This window comes from Rousettus aegyptiacus, unplaced genomic scaffold (assembly GCF_014176215.1).
Source record: "Rousettus aegyptiacus isolate mRouAeg1 unplaced genomic scaffold, mRouAeg1.p scaffold_m13_p_9, whole genome shotgun sequence".
Taxonomy (NCBI): Eukaryota; Metazoa; Chordata; class Mammalia; order Chiroptera; family Pteropodidae; genus Rousettus; species Rousettus aegyptiacus.
The window spans coordinates 2,745,558-2,760,609 of NW_023416312.1; the positions used below are offsets into that span (position 1 = coordinate 2,745,558).

The 15,052-nt window shown below is 42.1% G+C and overlaps 1 protein-coding gene across 1 annotated transcript in view; it reads left to right on the top strand.

The window, feature by feature from the left end:
* The window catches only part of EGFL6 (EGF like domain multiple 6), a 50,413-nt gene that overhangs the window by 30,599 nt on the left and 4,762 nt on the right, over window positions 1-15,052 (top strand). Inside the window, exons 7-10 of the mRNA XM_016119469.2 lie at window positions 206-328; window positions 6,962-7,288; window positions 8,329-8,409; window positions 13,707-13,808. Coding sequence (XP_015974955.2) covers window positions 206-328; window positions 6,962-7,288; window positions 8,329-8,409; window positions 13,707-13,808 — 633 coding nt within the window. The remainder of the gene's footprint in view (window positions 1-205; window positions 329-6,961; window positions 7,289-8,328; window positions 8,410-13,706; window positions 13,809-15,052) is intronic.

A 15,052-nucleotide genomic window follows, 5' to 3' on the forward strand; every position in this document is an offset into this window, starting at 1 on the left:
GACACACTCCCTACATACTGAGTATCAGGCAAGCCGGGACTCTGCACCAAGGTGCTGAGAATTTTACACCTCGCAGTTCTCAGGCCATGACTGGTTTGTTGGCCATGTTGGTGGTTGGCCCTAGAGCCGCTCAAGTATAAGGGATGATAGTCTTTCAGCACGCCGTGTTACTACAAGTTTGTTCACAGGATGTTCACATTTTTAGATGTAAATGAATGTGCTGTGAATACTCATACGTGCAGCCTCTACGCCAATTGTCTCAATACCCAAGGGTCCTTCAAGTGCAAGTGCAAGCAGGGATACAAAGGCAGTGGACTTCAGTGTTCTCGTAAGTAGCATTTGGTCATGATATCTTAAGTATTCTCTTTCCTCCCTTCATATATTTCTCTGTCCATCAGTTTGTCCGTCCATCTCTCTCCCTCTTCCTTCCTTCCCTCCTTTCCTGACTCCCTCCCCTCCCTGTGTATGTGAGTGTGCATGTAGTATTTGAAAATTTAATTGTGCCTCAGTCTTGTCTTCTCTGCTAATTGGACCACATCTCTAATACGTACTGAAGTCGTAGGCACTAAAAGAATAGCAAGGGTTCTGGATATTTTTCTTGTTGCAGCAGACTTTCAAATATTGAAAATAAGATGTAAAGACAAATGACACTGAGCAAATGTATCTGTCAGGACAGGCTAGATTAAGGTTCAGGAACAAGCAATCCTAAAATATCAATGCTTAGGACCACAGAAGATTTTTAACCATGTGAATCAGGACTTTTGGTTGTCCAGAATGCACAACCAAAACAAAGTATAATGAAGCTGATGTCACTTTATCTGTCATCCTCAAACCTGGATTTACATTTTTAATATGTAGCACAGAGTCCCATTCTTCTTGCTCATAAGTTCCTTAATACTTAGGTGGTAAAATCTTAAATTTATAAACTAAATGTATAACAATAGAATGCTACTGCTATTAACATCCACAATAGTAATCATTTATTTCTTACTCATGCTATGTCTGAAGAGAGTTTTCAGGCTGTTTATTTTCAATGTAGTCACTTAGAGACCCAGACTGATAGAGGTCCCTCCATCTATGGTACCAAAGTATCAATTTGAGGCCTCAGGATCCGCCATAGCATAAAAAGAAGTGTAGACAATCATGCCCCAGCTCTTAATTAATTCAGCTTGAAAGTAAGGGGGAAAATATATATATAATCCTTCCATACATCACAAAAGAGGAGAAAACTAGAAATCGCGATAAGCATCCCAAATGTCTACCCAGGCAAGCCAGCAACAGTGAGAGGGCAGTCATTCCTCTGGCGAACAGCATCTCACAGAGTTTAACCTCATCCAGGCCTGTCCCTCTGGTTGTGTCCTTTTTGACTCATTGGGTGACTAGATTTGTTTCATGCCCCGACCATTCCCTCTCATATACCCCTTAGCTGAGTTCCCACACGTTCCAGTAAATATGACTTCAAGTTGGACCTTGACCTGTATCACATCCGATGACACAACAAGAATGGCCATTCAGCGATGGCAAAAATTAACTGCCCATAACATGATAGACATTGAGCAGCACATGCATGAAAGGTTGACATCAGAGTACCCCAGCGGGCACCGGTTGAGCACCCCTGGATAGAGTATGTACAAAAAAATATAACCAGAGAAAGCGAGTCTCGAAACAAATTCTATGATGACATGCCAAAGAACTGGGCAGTGTTTAGTCTGGAAGAAAAACACAGTGTGGAAAAGCATAAATTGTGTCCATAAATATTATAAGGAATGTGAAATAAAAGTAGCTTCCCAAAGCAGACTGAGAGCAAATGGGTGGAGGTTACATTTGATCTTAAAAATGACCCCCAGTTATCCCAGCAGGGACTCTGCTGAGTTAGGGACCTTCCACAGAGCAGGCTTTCCCTGCGGGCTCTGGGGGAGATGCCTGCTGTAGCTGCAGATGGGATTAAATGGCCACTCAGTCTGCAGCAACTCAATACTGTGCTGTCTATTCCTCAGTATGGATGTGCCTGTAATGTCCTCAGTATGAATGTGCCTGTAATGTGCCTTTATTCAAGGAAGGAAAGAGACTGCCTGCCTGGCCTATGCAGGGCTGTGCATGGGGGGATTGAGGGGAGGGATGCCATAACCTTGAGAGAATCCTGGAGAGGTGACCAAATAAATCAGTGTCCATCTTGGCTGAGTGGCCAAGGGCTCCTTCAGGCCACCAAATATGAACACGTGCATTCCAGGCTCACTTGTCTCAGTCAGTGTGGTGTAGTGGTCCGCAGCTCAGACTCAGGAGGTAGAACAGCCTGAATCTAAATCCAAGCTCCACCCCGTACTTGACCTTTAGCAAGTTTCTTAATCTCTCTAAACTTGTTTCCTCTTATCCAAAATGGAGCTCCCAGTCATCCTGTGCTGGGTACTGCTGATGGGCCAGGCCATGGTCCCTTGGGGTTCCCTATTTTCATCGAGGTGGGCTGGACAGTTCCATGCATGTCCCTAGTCCCAGAGCAGTGCACTCGCTCTGCATTGTGACCTTCCAGCTTTCTCTAGAAGGCTGCTCAGCTCCCTGTAGGTACAACCCAGAGTTAACACCCCCAGGGACAACCCTCAACCAGTGGATCCAGCATTCTGTAGATAAATATGATGGAATATTACTCAGCCATAAAAAAAGAAAAAAAGAAAAAGAAATCCTACCATTTGTAACAACATGGCTGGACCTAGAGGGTATTATGTTGAGTGAAATAAGTCAGACAGAGAAAGACAAATACCATATGATTTCGCTTATATACAGAATCTAAGGAACAAAAGGAACAAACTAATCTAAAAGAGACTCACAAATAAAGAGGACAATCTGGTGACGACCAGAGGGAGGGAGATTGGGGGGCTGGGGGAAAGGGGTGAAGGGTTAAAGAAGTACAAATTAGCAGTCAATAGATGGTCACGGGAATGGGGAGCATGGCATAGGGAATGCAGTCAGCAGTAAGGTAATGGCCAGGTAGAGAGCCAGAGGAGAGAAAGAGCCATCGGCATATCGTTTCATAAACTGTATAAATGTCTAACCAATGTACTGTATACTTGAAATATTAAAAAAAAAAAAAGACCCAGCTGCCCCCTTACAGGGTGGGACACTTCTGAGGTATGTTCTACATTGAGCTGACTAGTTTTGCAAAAGTCCAGACTATGTTGCAGTACAGAAGAGGAGTTAGTAGATGATCCTTGTGTGCCCTCGCTACCCAGAGGAAGGAGCACTCTAAGTGTAGATACGTATTTTTTGTTACTGTTCTAATACATGTAACTATTAATAATACACTATGAGATAATTTAACCTTAATTTGACAGCAGCTATACCTCATTCTAAGAAAATCAAAACTTTGATATTATGCTACTTGGGTAGTAGTAGTCAATTTAGGAAAAGGCGCTATGTCATTGAATTATGAGGAGCATGGCTCCTAGAATCAAATTACCTTGGCTTGATTCCTGGCTCCCTAGCCTATCACCTGGGGACTGAGAACAAATTATTTAATCTTTCAGTGCCTCAGTTTCCACACCTGCAAAATAGAGACAATAGTATCAGGCCCTTAATATTGTTTTGATGATTACATGAAATAATCTATACATAATAAATAGATGTCCATATAAAGGGTTTAGCTCCAGTCCAGAATATATTAAGTGCTCAATAATCGTTCACTAGTAGTAGGAGTAATAGTGTGATGGCGTCATTATCAAAATATAACAGTTGTTCCCATCAAAAGTAGCTTCCTTAGTCATTAGAAATATGCTTCTGATTTAATTCAATTTATATAGAGCATATTCAAGAACATAGGTGTCGCTATAACCAGGCCATTCTATTTTTTTTCGATTATAAAATAAACATTAGAAGTTTGGAGGTATGGCCTGGAAATTTCTCTTAAAACTCAGTAAAAGATTTTCAACATCCTGGTAATGAATTCTAAAAATAATAGCAAACACAGGCCGATTATATGTCAGTCACTAGTCTTAGTAATTAACACGTATTCTCATTTAAACCTCAGAAACCCCCCGTTTCTTACTTCGACTTTATAAATGGGGAGACTGAGGCAAAGAGAAGATAAGTATTGATTGGAGGACATAAAACTAGAAGATGTGGGAGCTAAGAGTCAGACCCAGAAAACCGGGCTCCAGGGCTTGTCACAGGATAGGCATGTACATGAACCATAGCTATACCTCTGGGATGGAGATGGCCCCTGGGCCCCTCCCTGACAAACTCTCCTGGCTAGCTTTTCTGCCACCCTTGCCCCTTCCCATTTCCTGGGTACCACAGTGCAGTACTTTCCTCATCCATGATTAAGCCCCTCCTCCTAGGACTGTGTCTGAAGCTCAGATGACAGGAGCAGTTCTCCTGCCAGAGAGAAGATCATCTGATGAACTCGGCACAAGTGAAGGAAAGTCAAAGTTGTATTCCCCCTGGGAAAGGTGTTCTCACATCCTAGTAATCATCTCTAAGTGAAGTTTGGGTTTTCAGGTTGGTAGAAGTTTGGGGCAAAGTAGATATTTAGAGAAATCTCAAATCTCTCCCAAGAGAAAATACCAACTTCATCTACAGAAGATTGGCCTCTGAATCTGAAGACTGCAGTTCCCTGTTTTTATATCCAAGATGACCAAATGTGTCAAAGATCCTCCTCCTGCAACTCCCCCCGCCTCCGACATGTTTATATTCTCAAGAAGATGGTGCAATGAAGAAAATGTTAAGAGGAAACAGTCATGTCATGTGCATCAGCCAAATATAACCATTCACAGTCATGTATGCACATAGCTTTTTTTTTTTTAAGCATAGCTTTTTAATCCTTACCCCAGCTCTTTCTCTCCATACTGAGGGAGTGAAATTGCTGACAACACAAAGATTGTGATGGCTTAATTTTTAATTTTCAATAGGAAAAATAACTTCAAAGCAGTAAGTGAGAGCAGATGTTTAGGTTTGCCTTTTGTGGGTTGAACCCCATTATATATTAAAGGTCCTTAGTTTCATGTTACTGATTGCTGAAGGGGAATTTCCAGGGGGTAGGTGTTTCCTTTTAATTTTTCTTGCTGGGTCTTCAGGAAAGATTCAGGGAACTATGGACAGAATTACACAGTGGGGCCTCCAGCAGAAGGTCCATATCTGATCAGCGCATTACAATCAAAACTTAAATGTGACCTCTAGCAGAGAAGCTGAAACAGACCATCTGAAGGTTGGGAAAATGAATACTGATATGTTATTTGTATTAGTAGTAGTTGGTTTTGAACCTATAACTAACTACAGGCTGTCACATTGATAAATAACTAGGACATTTCATTGAAAAGGGAAATGTAGCTCTTGTCATAACAGTTTTAGATTGATTTCAAAGTAAAAACAATGTCTTAATTAAGAGCACATGTATTTTCAAAGCATTGTTTAATTATCCACAATATTATAGGCTTCTCCTTGTTTATTTTTCTACCACTCTGGTACAAATCAAATCAGCCAAATGATGAAGAAGGAACTGAGCAGGAGGAGAAATTAAAACATCACCAAGGAAAACATTTTAATAAAATCCTAATCCAATTTATTTTTATAGTATTCTTTTTAGGCACTGAAATTGATGTCTACTCCCTTATTTTATTTCCCTCTAAACTATGTCCACGTAGTCGAGTTCAGTGAATTGGTTCAGATGTTCTTACACCATTTTTGCTTAAGTCTAGACTAGCGCATGCCTGGATATTTTATAAAAGGACAATATATTTGGCTTTAACAATCGGCGTTTTTATTTTTTACATAAGTTGGATATTCTGAATTATCATGAGTAAATCACTGGAAAGGGGGCATGCATCTTTGGATTCTAGATCTCAAGGAATTTGAACCAGTCTAGAGAAAAGGAACCCTTAACCCTAAAGCAGGAATAAATAAACCTGTCATAGAAATAGGGCTATGGCTCACTAGCTGAGTGGCTTTGGGCAAGTCACTTAACCTGACCCAGTTGCCTCATCTACAAAACAAAGATGTTGGGCCCAATGACCTTTTTTCTGCCTCTTGAGTTCTTCTAAACTAATGTTTTCCCAAGGGTCATTGATCTACTGAGGGCGTGATGAATCAGCCTAGAGGTGCATTTCTAAAAGCAATTTAATTTAGTGGTGAGAAATAGGAAATGAATATAAAATAGTAAATGTAGAAACCTCTCTATAAGTGTTCAATGAATTAAATCATTGGCTTTAAATAGTAGTTGATGGAGGTGAAAAAATTCAAAGGGTCAAGAGAATAGAGAAGAAAAATTAGGCATGTCTGCACTGAACCATCAATCGTCATTCTTGTAGGTTACAAATGGCTCATTATTGGCAATTTATGTGGTTCGACCTAATGCTATGGCTGTAATCTTTGAACATTAAGTTTGGACAAACCTATAGCTACCTGGGTAGCATGAGCTTTGGAGACTACCTGCGTGAAAGCAAGAATATTAGAGGACCCTGGATAATCCATTACTTTAGGATCTGTAACAACCTTGAAGGAACAGGTGTTTCATCATCAGATCTCTGAAACAAATCAAAGGTGTGTCCTCCAACAGAAGGTAGTTAAGATACTAACTTAACATTACAACTGTTTAAACAGGTGCAGATCCAGTTGAACGTGCCCGATCCCATCTGATCTTGGAAGCTAAGCAGGGCCGGGCCTGGTTAGTACTTGAATGGGAGACCATCTAGGAAGATTGGGTTCTGTAGGTGTAAAAAAATAATAAATAAATAAATACATAAATAAATTAAATAAGGTATTGTAAGCCGGCAAGTTTCTTGCAGCCTGTGAGGTCAACCAAGGGTTGCCTTGCCTAAAAAAAGGGGAAAATAATGTCAAATCATAGAGCTTCATATAAGTTGAGTCGGAAAACATTCCTTTACTGCACTTTAACTCTTTTTAAATGCTCCATTTTTTGTGAGTCATCTAATTATCAGACAAGGTGGAACTTCTTGTCTGTTATTGTTTATTTTAGTTATCCCCGAAAAGTCTGTGAAGGAAGTCATCAGAGCTGTTGGTACCATTAAAGACAGAATCAAGAAGTTGCTTGCTCACAAAAACAGCATGAAAAAGAAAGTAAAAATTAAAAATGTCATCACAGAACCTGCTGGGACTCCCAGCCCCAAGGTTAACTTGCGGCCCTTCGACTCTGAAAAGAGCGTTTTCAGAGGTGGGCGCCCTAATGGAGAAAAAAAAGTGAATGAAGAGAAAAAGGATGAGGAGCTGGGGGAAGAGAAAAGAGATGAGACAGCCTCGAAGAACCACGTGGAACAGGAGCAGAGGCTGCGAGGCGATGTGTTCTGTGAGTATCTCTTTTGTTCTTTTATACATGTTATAAAAAATGAATTGTGGTTTCTCCCAGCAAATGAAAGAAGAAAAGACAGTTTCACACGTTAAATAAAACAGCTTTGGCTTTAAGTCCTGTGAAGCAGGGTTCTCAATAAGGTCTGGAAACTTAACATCTTTCAGAGATACGTAATCAGATTTGCTCTGTGGGAAACAAGGTACATAAGTCCTTTCCCTTTGGGCAGAGAAGGTTGACACATTCCTTCTCTTTCCACTCCCAGCCAAGTCAGCTGCTTGCCCCGCATGCACGGTTCTTTGGCTGCCCAGCTTCCCATGTGGTGCACCCCTCAAACCAGACCCGCCCTTACCAAGTGGATCTGCCAAACTCTACCTTTCTCCTTGAGGGTGCTTTTTACAGTCTCATTCAATGAAAGGAGAATTTTACAGTTGTGTAGTTATGATTTCAAAAGCCAAAATGGGCAATTGTGGGAAAGAAAATTCTATAGTAGAGTTTAAGCTTATGTGTTCTCCATGGATGGATAAGTACAGAACCCACCATAAGTCTCAGCTTCTCCTGGATGGTTTTCATATTAACCCATCCTGGATCCCGTACACTGAGACTTTCCATTTCGTTCTCATTGGACATCCGTTGCTCTCTCTATATTGTGCCTTGTCTGTTGTTGGGTCCATGGCTGTTGTATTTAATTAAATGGGAAATAGACACAGGCCCACTCATCCAAAAACTAGCATGCCAATGACATCATCTCCCTTAAGAGAGAGTGAGAATCTCACGAAAGTGTATTTCCAAAACCTGGTGAGAAAGGACGTGTTATTAGTAGTATAGATGCTTAGGTCAACTGGGAACCTCTGGAAAAAGGTTCCTGGATGAGGATACTGGACCCAAGTGAAGCCTTGGAAACGTTAGGGAAACAAGGCTCTAACATGTGTTGTCGGTAGAATACATGATTAAACCCTCTTTGTTCAATCATTCATTCATAACTTCTTAGCATGTGAGGTTTTGGTATTGTTCTTAACTGATCAAGTGTCCTCTATTAGCCCATCAGGTGAATGAAGCAGATGAATATGATCTGGGTCTCATCGAAAGAAAACCTACAACGTCCAGACTGGAACTCAAAGGTAAATAATGCTTTCTCCCAGATATATGCTCTCTCACGGTCTGCCATGTTGTTTTCATTTCCTCATAGGATGAGATGTTTATGAGTCGTTGCTTCATTTATAAACACCTCAGGGAAAAATCATTAGATCATGACACACGGTACCACTCCCACCTGACACCTAGAGTGAAATGTTGAGACAGATCGTGTGTATGGAAATGGGAGAAAATGACTCATTTGCTTCAACTTCCGACACCTAAGAGCCCACAACCTGACCATGTACTAAAATCTAACCCGAAGTGCCTGTGTCGGTTACCTATTGTCACAATAATGCTGCATAACAACAAACCAGAAACCCTCAGTGGCTTGCAGCAATGAATATTTATTTTTACTTACAAGTGTATAGATTGGCTGGGTAGTTCTGCTAATCCGAGCTGGTCCGGGTGGGGCTCGCTCACGTGTCTGTGGTCAGCTGCAGGCCCGCTTAGTGACTTTGCTGACCCTAGCTGTAGTCTCTCACACACCTATGGCCTCAGTCGGGACAACTGGGCTGACTCAGCTCTTCTCCGTTTGGTCTCTTATCCTCCAACAGGCTAGTCAAGCTTGTTCTCATGAGGCATGCGACGGGGTTCCAAGAAAGAGTGGACACACACAGGCCTTTTAAGGTCTAGGCCCAAAATTGGCATATCACCTTCACCAGACTCTACTGGCCAAGGCAATTCACAAGGCCAGTCCGGACTTATGAGTTGGGAAGGTGCTACAAAGTCACGTGACAAAGAGCATGGGTACAGGAAGAGGTAAAAATTAGGGCCATTTTCATGATCAGCCTATCAAAGCCTCATAATCTGGAACTTCTTAGGTCTTATCCCTAATTCTTCTGAGTTTATTTAGCACATTTACGACCTGGAACAATTTATATGTGTCATTTCTACACAAACATCCGGGGAAAACCTACTTATATATTAATCACTTTTACTTGGTATAAATATGAATGCTTTGATCTTCTTTTTCCTTTTCAAACTTTTTACTTACCACCATACATGTCCTAAACTTATGCTAGTTTGATTCCCACTTGTGTATACCCCATGAGTACATTCTTCAGTTCTGTTCCTTTGGTTTACAGAATAACTTCCACCATGAAGAAAGTACCTCTCTACCTCTCTAGTTCAGTCCTCCAAATTTAATCTAAGAACCTGCTTCTAAAAACTCTCCAAAGGCTAGTGACTCATGACCCAGCTCCTACAGGCTGCTCGTTTTTCTCCATATTTCTCCTAAGTGTTCTATTTAATTTTTTTATTTCTTTGCATCAAACACCTTATTGCCCTTTTTCCTGATTAGGAAGAAAATGTATCATAGCTCAAGAGATAAGCTACATTCTCCAAGTGCTCAGAGCTTCTGCCCAGACCTATTTTACTCTTGCTAAAGTGAAATTAATAAATTGAATCTTCTTTGGATTCCCAAATGAACCAGGTTTCTTATCCTATCTTTTCTTCTGTGATCCTTAATGAAACACAGAAAGTTTACAATATTGCATATGAGCATATGACTCTGTGATTGCTAAGGTCCTTGAGTAAAGTGTCCTGGAGCATTCATTTTCAACTAGAAGACTCAGGTGGGTACCCCAACACTTCCACTTGCTGTTGGCCTTGGGCAAGTCGCTTAGACTTGTGTTGCCTCATTACTTTCAAGTGTAAATTTGTAATAAAAACAATACTTGTCTTAAGGCGCTGTCTTAGTCTAGGTTCCTCAGAAACAGACCCTGAGACAAAAATTTGTGTGCAAGTGATTTATGTGTGAGGTGATCCCAGGAAACTGGTTTGGAGTGGGAAGCGAGATAGGGTAGAGGAGGAGGCAGTAAAGGCTTCATTTTCAAGCAGGTTTCCACTGTAGACAATTGGAGCTAGAGTCCACTGGGGAATCTGGAAGCCAGTATACAACACGTGGCTCAGAACTGTGGAGAAAGGGAGTGGAGTATTTACACACCAGCTCCCATCAGACATGGATTGAAGGCTGCTCCCAGGAGGGTACTCTTGACCTGCCATAAAGACAGAGAAGGGCACCGCTGTGGCAACTGGACCTCCATTCCAGTTGGACCCTCTGCAAGACTAGAAAGGGCTTGGAGTCCAATCTGACTTCAGGTCCGTGTCAAATTCCAATGCTTACTGGTCCTAAAGGCAAGAAAATGGAGGTATCTATCCACCAATGCCTTTCCCTCACTGATTGAGAGCTCTCCCAGGGGAATAGCTCCCTAGTATTCTGGTCTGCCTGGCTTGGGCCAAGCATGTTCCGGCCAGAGAATATCCTCACACAGAAGGTTGTGAGTGTTTTCAGTAGAGGGTTATGTGCCTGTGAGGGAACATAAGTGCTGACAGATGTTGCCGTGGCACCAACAGCATCTGTTTTAGGAGTGGTACAGATTAAATCAGAGAATGTATTTGAAAGCACTTTGCAAATCATAAAGTGCTACACAAATGAAATACCGTACTTGAGACCAAAGCCTTGAGTTTTCTCTCTTTAAGGAGTAGTTGGCTATATGCTATTGCATTGTCACCATTTACATTCTCAATCTCCTGCATGTTGAGGAAGAGTAGGGAGTTGGGAAAAAGGCCACCACAGTTATAAACCAACTGAAGGATTTATATATTGCACTAGCTGTGGCCTGATAACATCACCTTTTCAAACTACTAATGATACTCACTAAAGAACATCGAAGACTAGAAGCGAGTATTATCTGACATCTTTTAATTTTAAAACTGGGACTAGAAACAAAATATCTTCATTGGAATGGGGGCAACAGGGATTGAGAAGAAAGGAACGTGAGATGAAAGCAGCAATGTGTTGTGCTGGCTTAGGATATTTGCAGGATGGATAGCCCTGAATTTCAGTCTGATTTAGGATACAGGTCCAATTCCAGCACTCCGTGTCTGCGGGACTTAGAAAAATCACTTACGCCCTCAGTATTACTTTCCCGAAAATGAGTCTGATTATAGAATTTTTACGACAATCAAATCAAATATTGTGATGTATGTGCAAATATTCTATAAATTGTAATAAGTCAACGACCAGCCACTGCCGCTTCTCTCTTTAGCTCTTTCCCTGTCTTTGCCATTCCTTTATTCCTCAACATTAAACTGCCAAAGCCCCAACTCAGAGCCAGAGGCTGGCATCAGTTATAACCAAAGCATCTCCATCTCCCCTCTCTTTCCCAGCTGTGTTTTCTATCATCTACGTTGAGGTCAAAAAACTTTTCCCATAAAAGACCAGATAGTAAATATTTTAAGCTTTGTGAGCCATACAGTCTCTGTTGTAACTACTCAACTCTGTCTTTGTAACTTAAAAACAGCCATAGATAATATGTAAATGAATGAATAAATGGGTGTAGTATATTTCAATAAAACTTTATTTACAAAAACAAGCAGTGGGCCAGGATGTTAGTTTGCTGACTCATGAGCTACATAAAAGCAACGAGAGGAACTGGTCCCAAATTTGTAATGTTGGCTCTGTACTCCATACAATAGTTGTGATTTTGTTAAATTAACACTTGTTGAGTAGAACCCAGAGTTAACAAAGGACCACAAAAGAAATTGAGATAGAGAAGTTTATTACTCACAGGTCCTGGAGGAAGTACATGGCATACCTGGTGGGCCCACGTGGAGAGATCAAGGCATGGTATTTACAGAGAAAGAGGAAGGACCTGGGACACATGCCTTCATTAGGGTCCTCAACACTTTGGGGTTTTGAGGTGTCGCAAGCAAGAAAAGCGGCTACTGATTTAATGCCATTGAACATATTTGTGTCCTTCCCCAAAGCCAGGTTTATTGGGTGGAACCTTCTCAGATAAACCGATCAGGTACCCACCCAGGTTAACACACAGCACACAGAGCGGGGAAGCACAGAGGCTCACGTGGCAGAGCGAAGGATGAAAGTCCTTAGGGATGCCAAGGCGAGCTGAGTTGACTGGCAGCGCAGAGAGCTGCGCGTCGGTCCCAAGCCTGTGGCCGCTATGGGCAGAAGGTCAGAGTCTTGGGCTCTCTGCAACGTCCATGATGCTGTCGGGTCAGGCTTGCGCATCATCTGTCTCAGGTGTTCAGCGTCCATGCACCTTATAAGGTGGGAGCCTCATGCTCATTGGCCTCTGTAGGTGGGAGCTGATGAACCCTAAGGGCATTCCCCTTGACAGGGCAAAGTTCCCCAATTTGCGGGGGAGACCAAGTCCTGCACTGAGAAGAGGGTTATTTGGCAGAGAGTGTAGAAAGAATTCAACACACATGCCAAAGTTAGAGTCAAAGGAAAATTTATTAGGAAAAGGGTAACACTCCACAGACAGTGTGGTTTCCTGTCAGAGGCAGAGAGTGAGAGGGACCCAGAGAGAGGAGAACAGTAAGACACAGTCAAGATTAGTACAGAAAGAAAGACAGTGAGAGGGACCCTGAGGATTAAGGGAATTTGGTTCAAATATAATTCCTTCGACCTGTGAATTATGATTTAAAAGACTTTGTCAACCCATTTCCTTTGATATGGACATACAGTGAGGAAAGGAAGAGTATGAAGCATGAAAAGGTAAGAATGTAGAGTGAAAGGCCTGCTGATAGTTCCTAGCCTTTAATCCTCAGGTTCCCTGTGGTTTGAGCCATAGGGAATGAATGATTTTATTTGTGTTGGGTGCCACTTAAAGACTTTGTTTTTCCTGTTTCCCCTTCTCAGGTGTGGAGAAGGGGTGGTTAGTAATCCAGCAGAAATCGTCCTTTGTTCTACAGGTGTCCTCCTGGCCTGGCTGCAGGGCTGATCTGCACATTGTAGTCTCTGAACGTGGCTTGATTAAGTATTAGTTTCTCGCCTCCTCCCCTACCTTACCCTTACCTGCCAGTTGACATTACTATCATGGCTCCCACGGAATCCATTTTGTAAAGTCCAAAAGGTCCTCATTTCTTTATGCACTGTACATCAGGATAAGGCTGGGTTGGCCAATTCGAACCAACTACGTCGGGGTTGCTCTAAGGAGCAAGCAAGGGGGAAGCCCTGGGAAGCAGGGATGACTGTTTCTCACAAAGGCAACCAGGAAGTCATACAAGGAACTTCCATTTACTTGTGACACCGCAAGTTGTAATCTAGGGTGTGTACTCACATGGCACTGCTAGTATCAGTTTAAGGCCCCCACAGGCTGCTTGACCAAACAAAATGGATGCTGAGGCTGCAATACCATGGAGTAGCTTAGCTAAACTCTTGACTGAAAACATGCCATTGCCTTCCAAAGCTCCACGTGTTAGACATTTTTCTAAAGCTTTTCACGATTATGAAACACACCATTTTTCTTAGCAGATTTAAACATCTCCGTTGACTGCAGCTTCGATCGTGGGGACTGTGACTGGAAACAGGATATAGAAGATGATTTTGACTGGAATCCTGCTGATCGAAACAATGGTATTTAGGTTTCACTATCTCATGTAGTGCAATGCGACTCGGGTAAAGAAGGCTCTCCAGAATGGGAGGGTTATTATTCCTGTCACTTGTTAGTTTGGGGTTCTTTGTCATGTTTGGAAACTTTTAGACCTTCCGAAGTCTCCCCTGATGAATGACTAACTTGGTTTAGCATATCACATTCTCTTCCTTAATCCCTCTGCTACCCACCTATCTACTCCACCAAGGATGCTTCAGCAAACCGCTTCCATCTTCACTCTCTGCTGCTGAGAGAGACGTTGAAATTTGTACAGGGTAGGAGGGAATCGTTCCTTTTCTCCAATTTGCCAACTTTGATGCATTGTTGTTTTTTGTTTTGGGGAAGGAAACAAACCTGGAAAGGAAATAAGACCTCTCCCTAAACCTGGAGTTTTAGCAGAGTCAGCCCTAAAGCATCAAAACCACAATGAGCACCAAATTAACAACCTGAACTCCTGGACTGAACCTTCCCTTCTGTTGCTTGATGATTTCTTTCTTCCCCGTTAAGCTTGGATTTTTCTCAGCTCTGAGCTGCCTAGCTTCCACTGCCTACCTAAACATTATTGATGGGCCATAGCTTTTCTTTTGGACAGAGCGTTTGGCTGGCAGATCCCATGTGAAGCATAAATGGGACCCTTGTCTCCTATGGCTGAATATATAATTAGAGACAACTGCTGTAATTCAGAGACTTGAGTTTCCTATCAGTCAAATTATTTTTGTGGGGATGTACAAGCTCAGCCCTAGGTTAGAAGATCCTTCTTCTAGATCCTTCCTCTGGACTAATTCCTTCCTGAGAGCTTTTCTTTCAAGCCCTGACATGTAATCGGGAAACCTGGATATTCCCTAAAAAAATAATAATTCGGGATTTCGGTAGAGTGGATGCATCTCACACAGCAAGTTGTGGGAGTGAGACTGTCGGTAAAGATTCAGAGCAACCACAGGGCAAGTTTAACCAGGCCAGTGATAGTCCATAGCTTGGAGAAACTATCTTGATGGCAACTGACCTGAGTTTCTCCTTTCTTCCGTCATGGCATCTCCAAATCTATGTCTACCAGAGCCATGGCACAGTGGGAGCCCATAGCTTACTCTAGGATCGTGACCGCTCACATAGTCAACAATGTCTTAAGTGGGTTTTCTATCAATGGGACAAAAGACCCTGGGGTTTGTATCACCTAGATCGTACTCCCTTCCCTTCTGTACCTCCATTTCTAGATTGGCTTGTCTTTTCC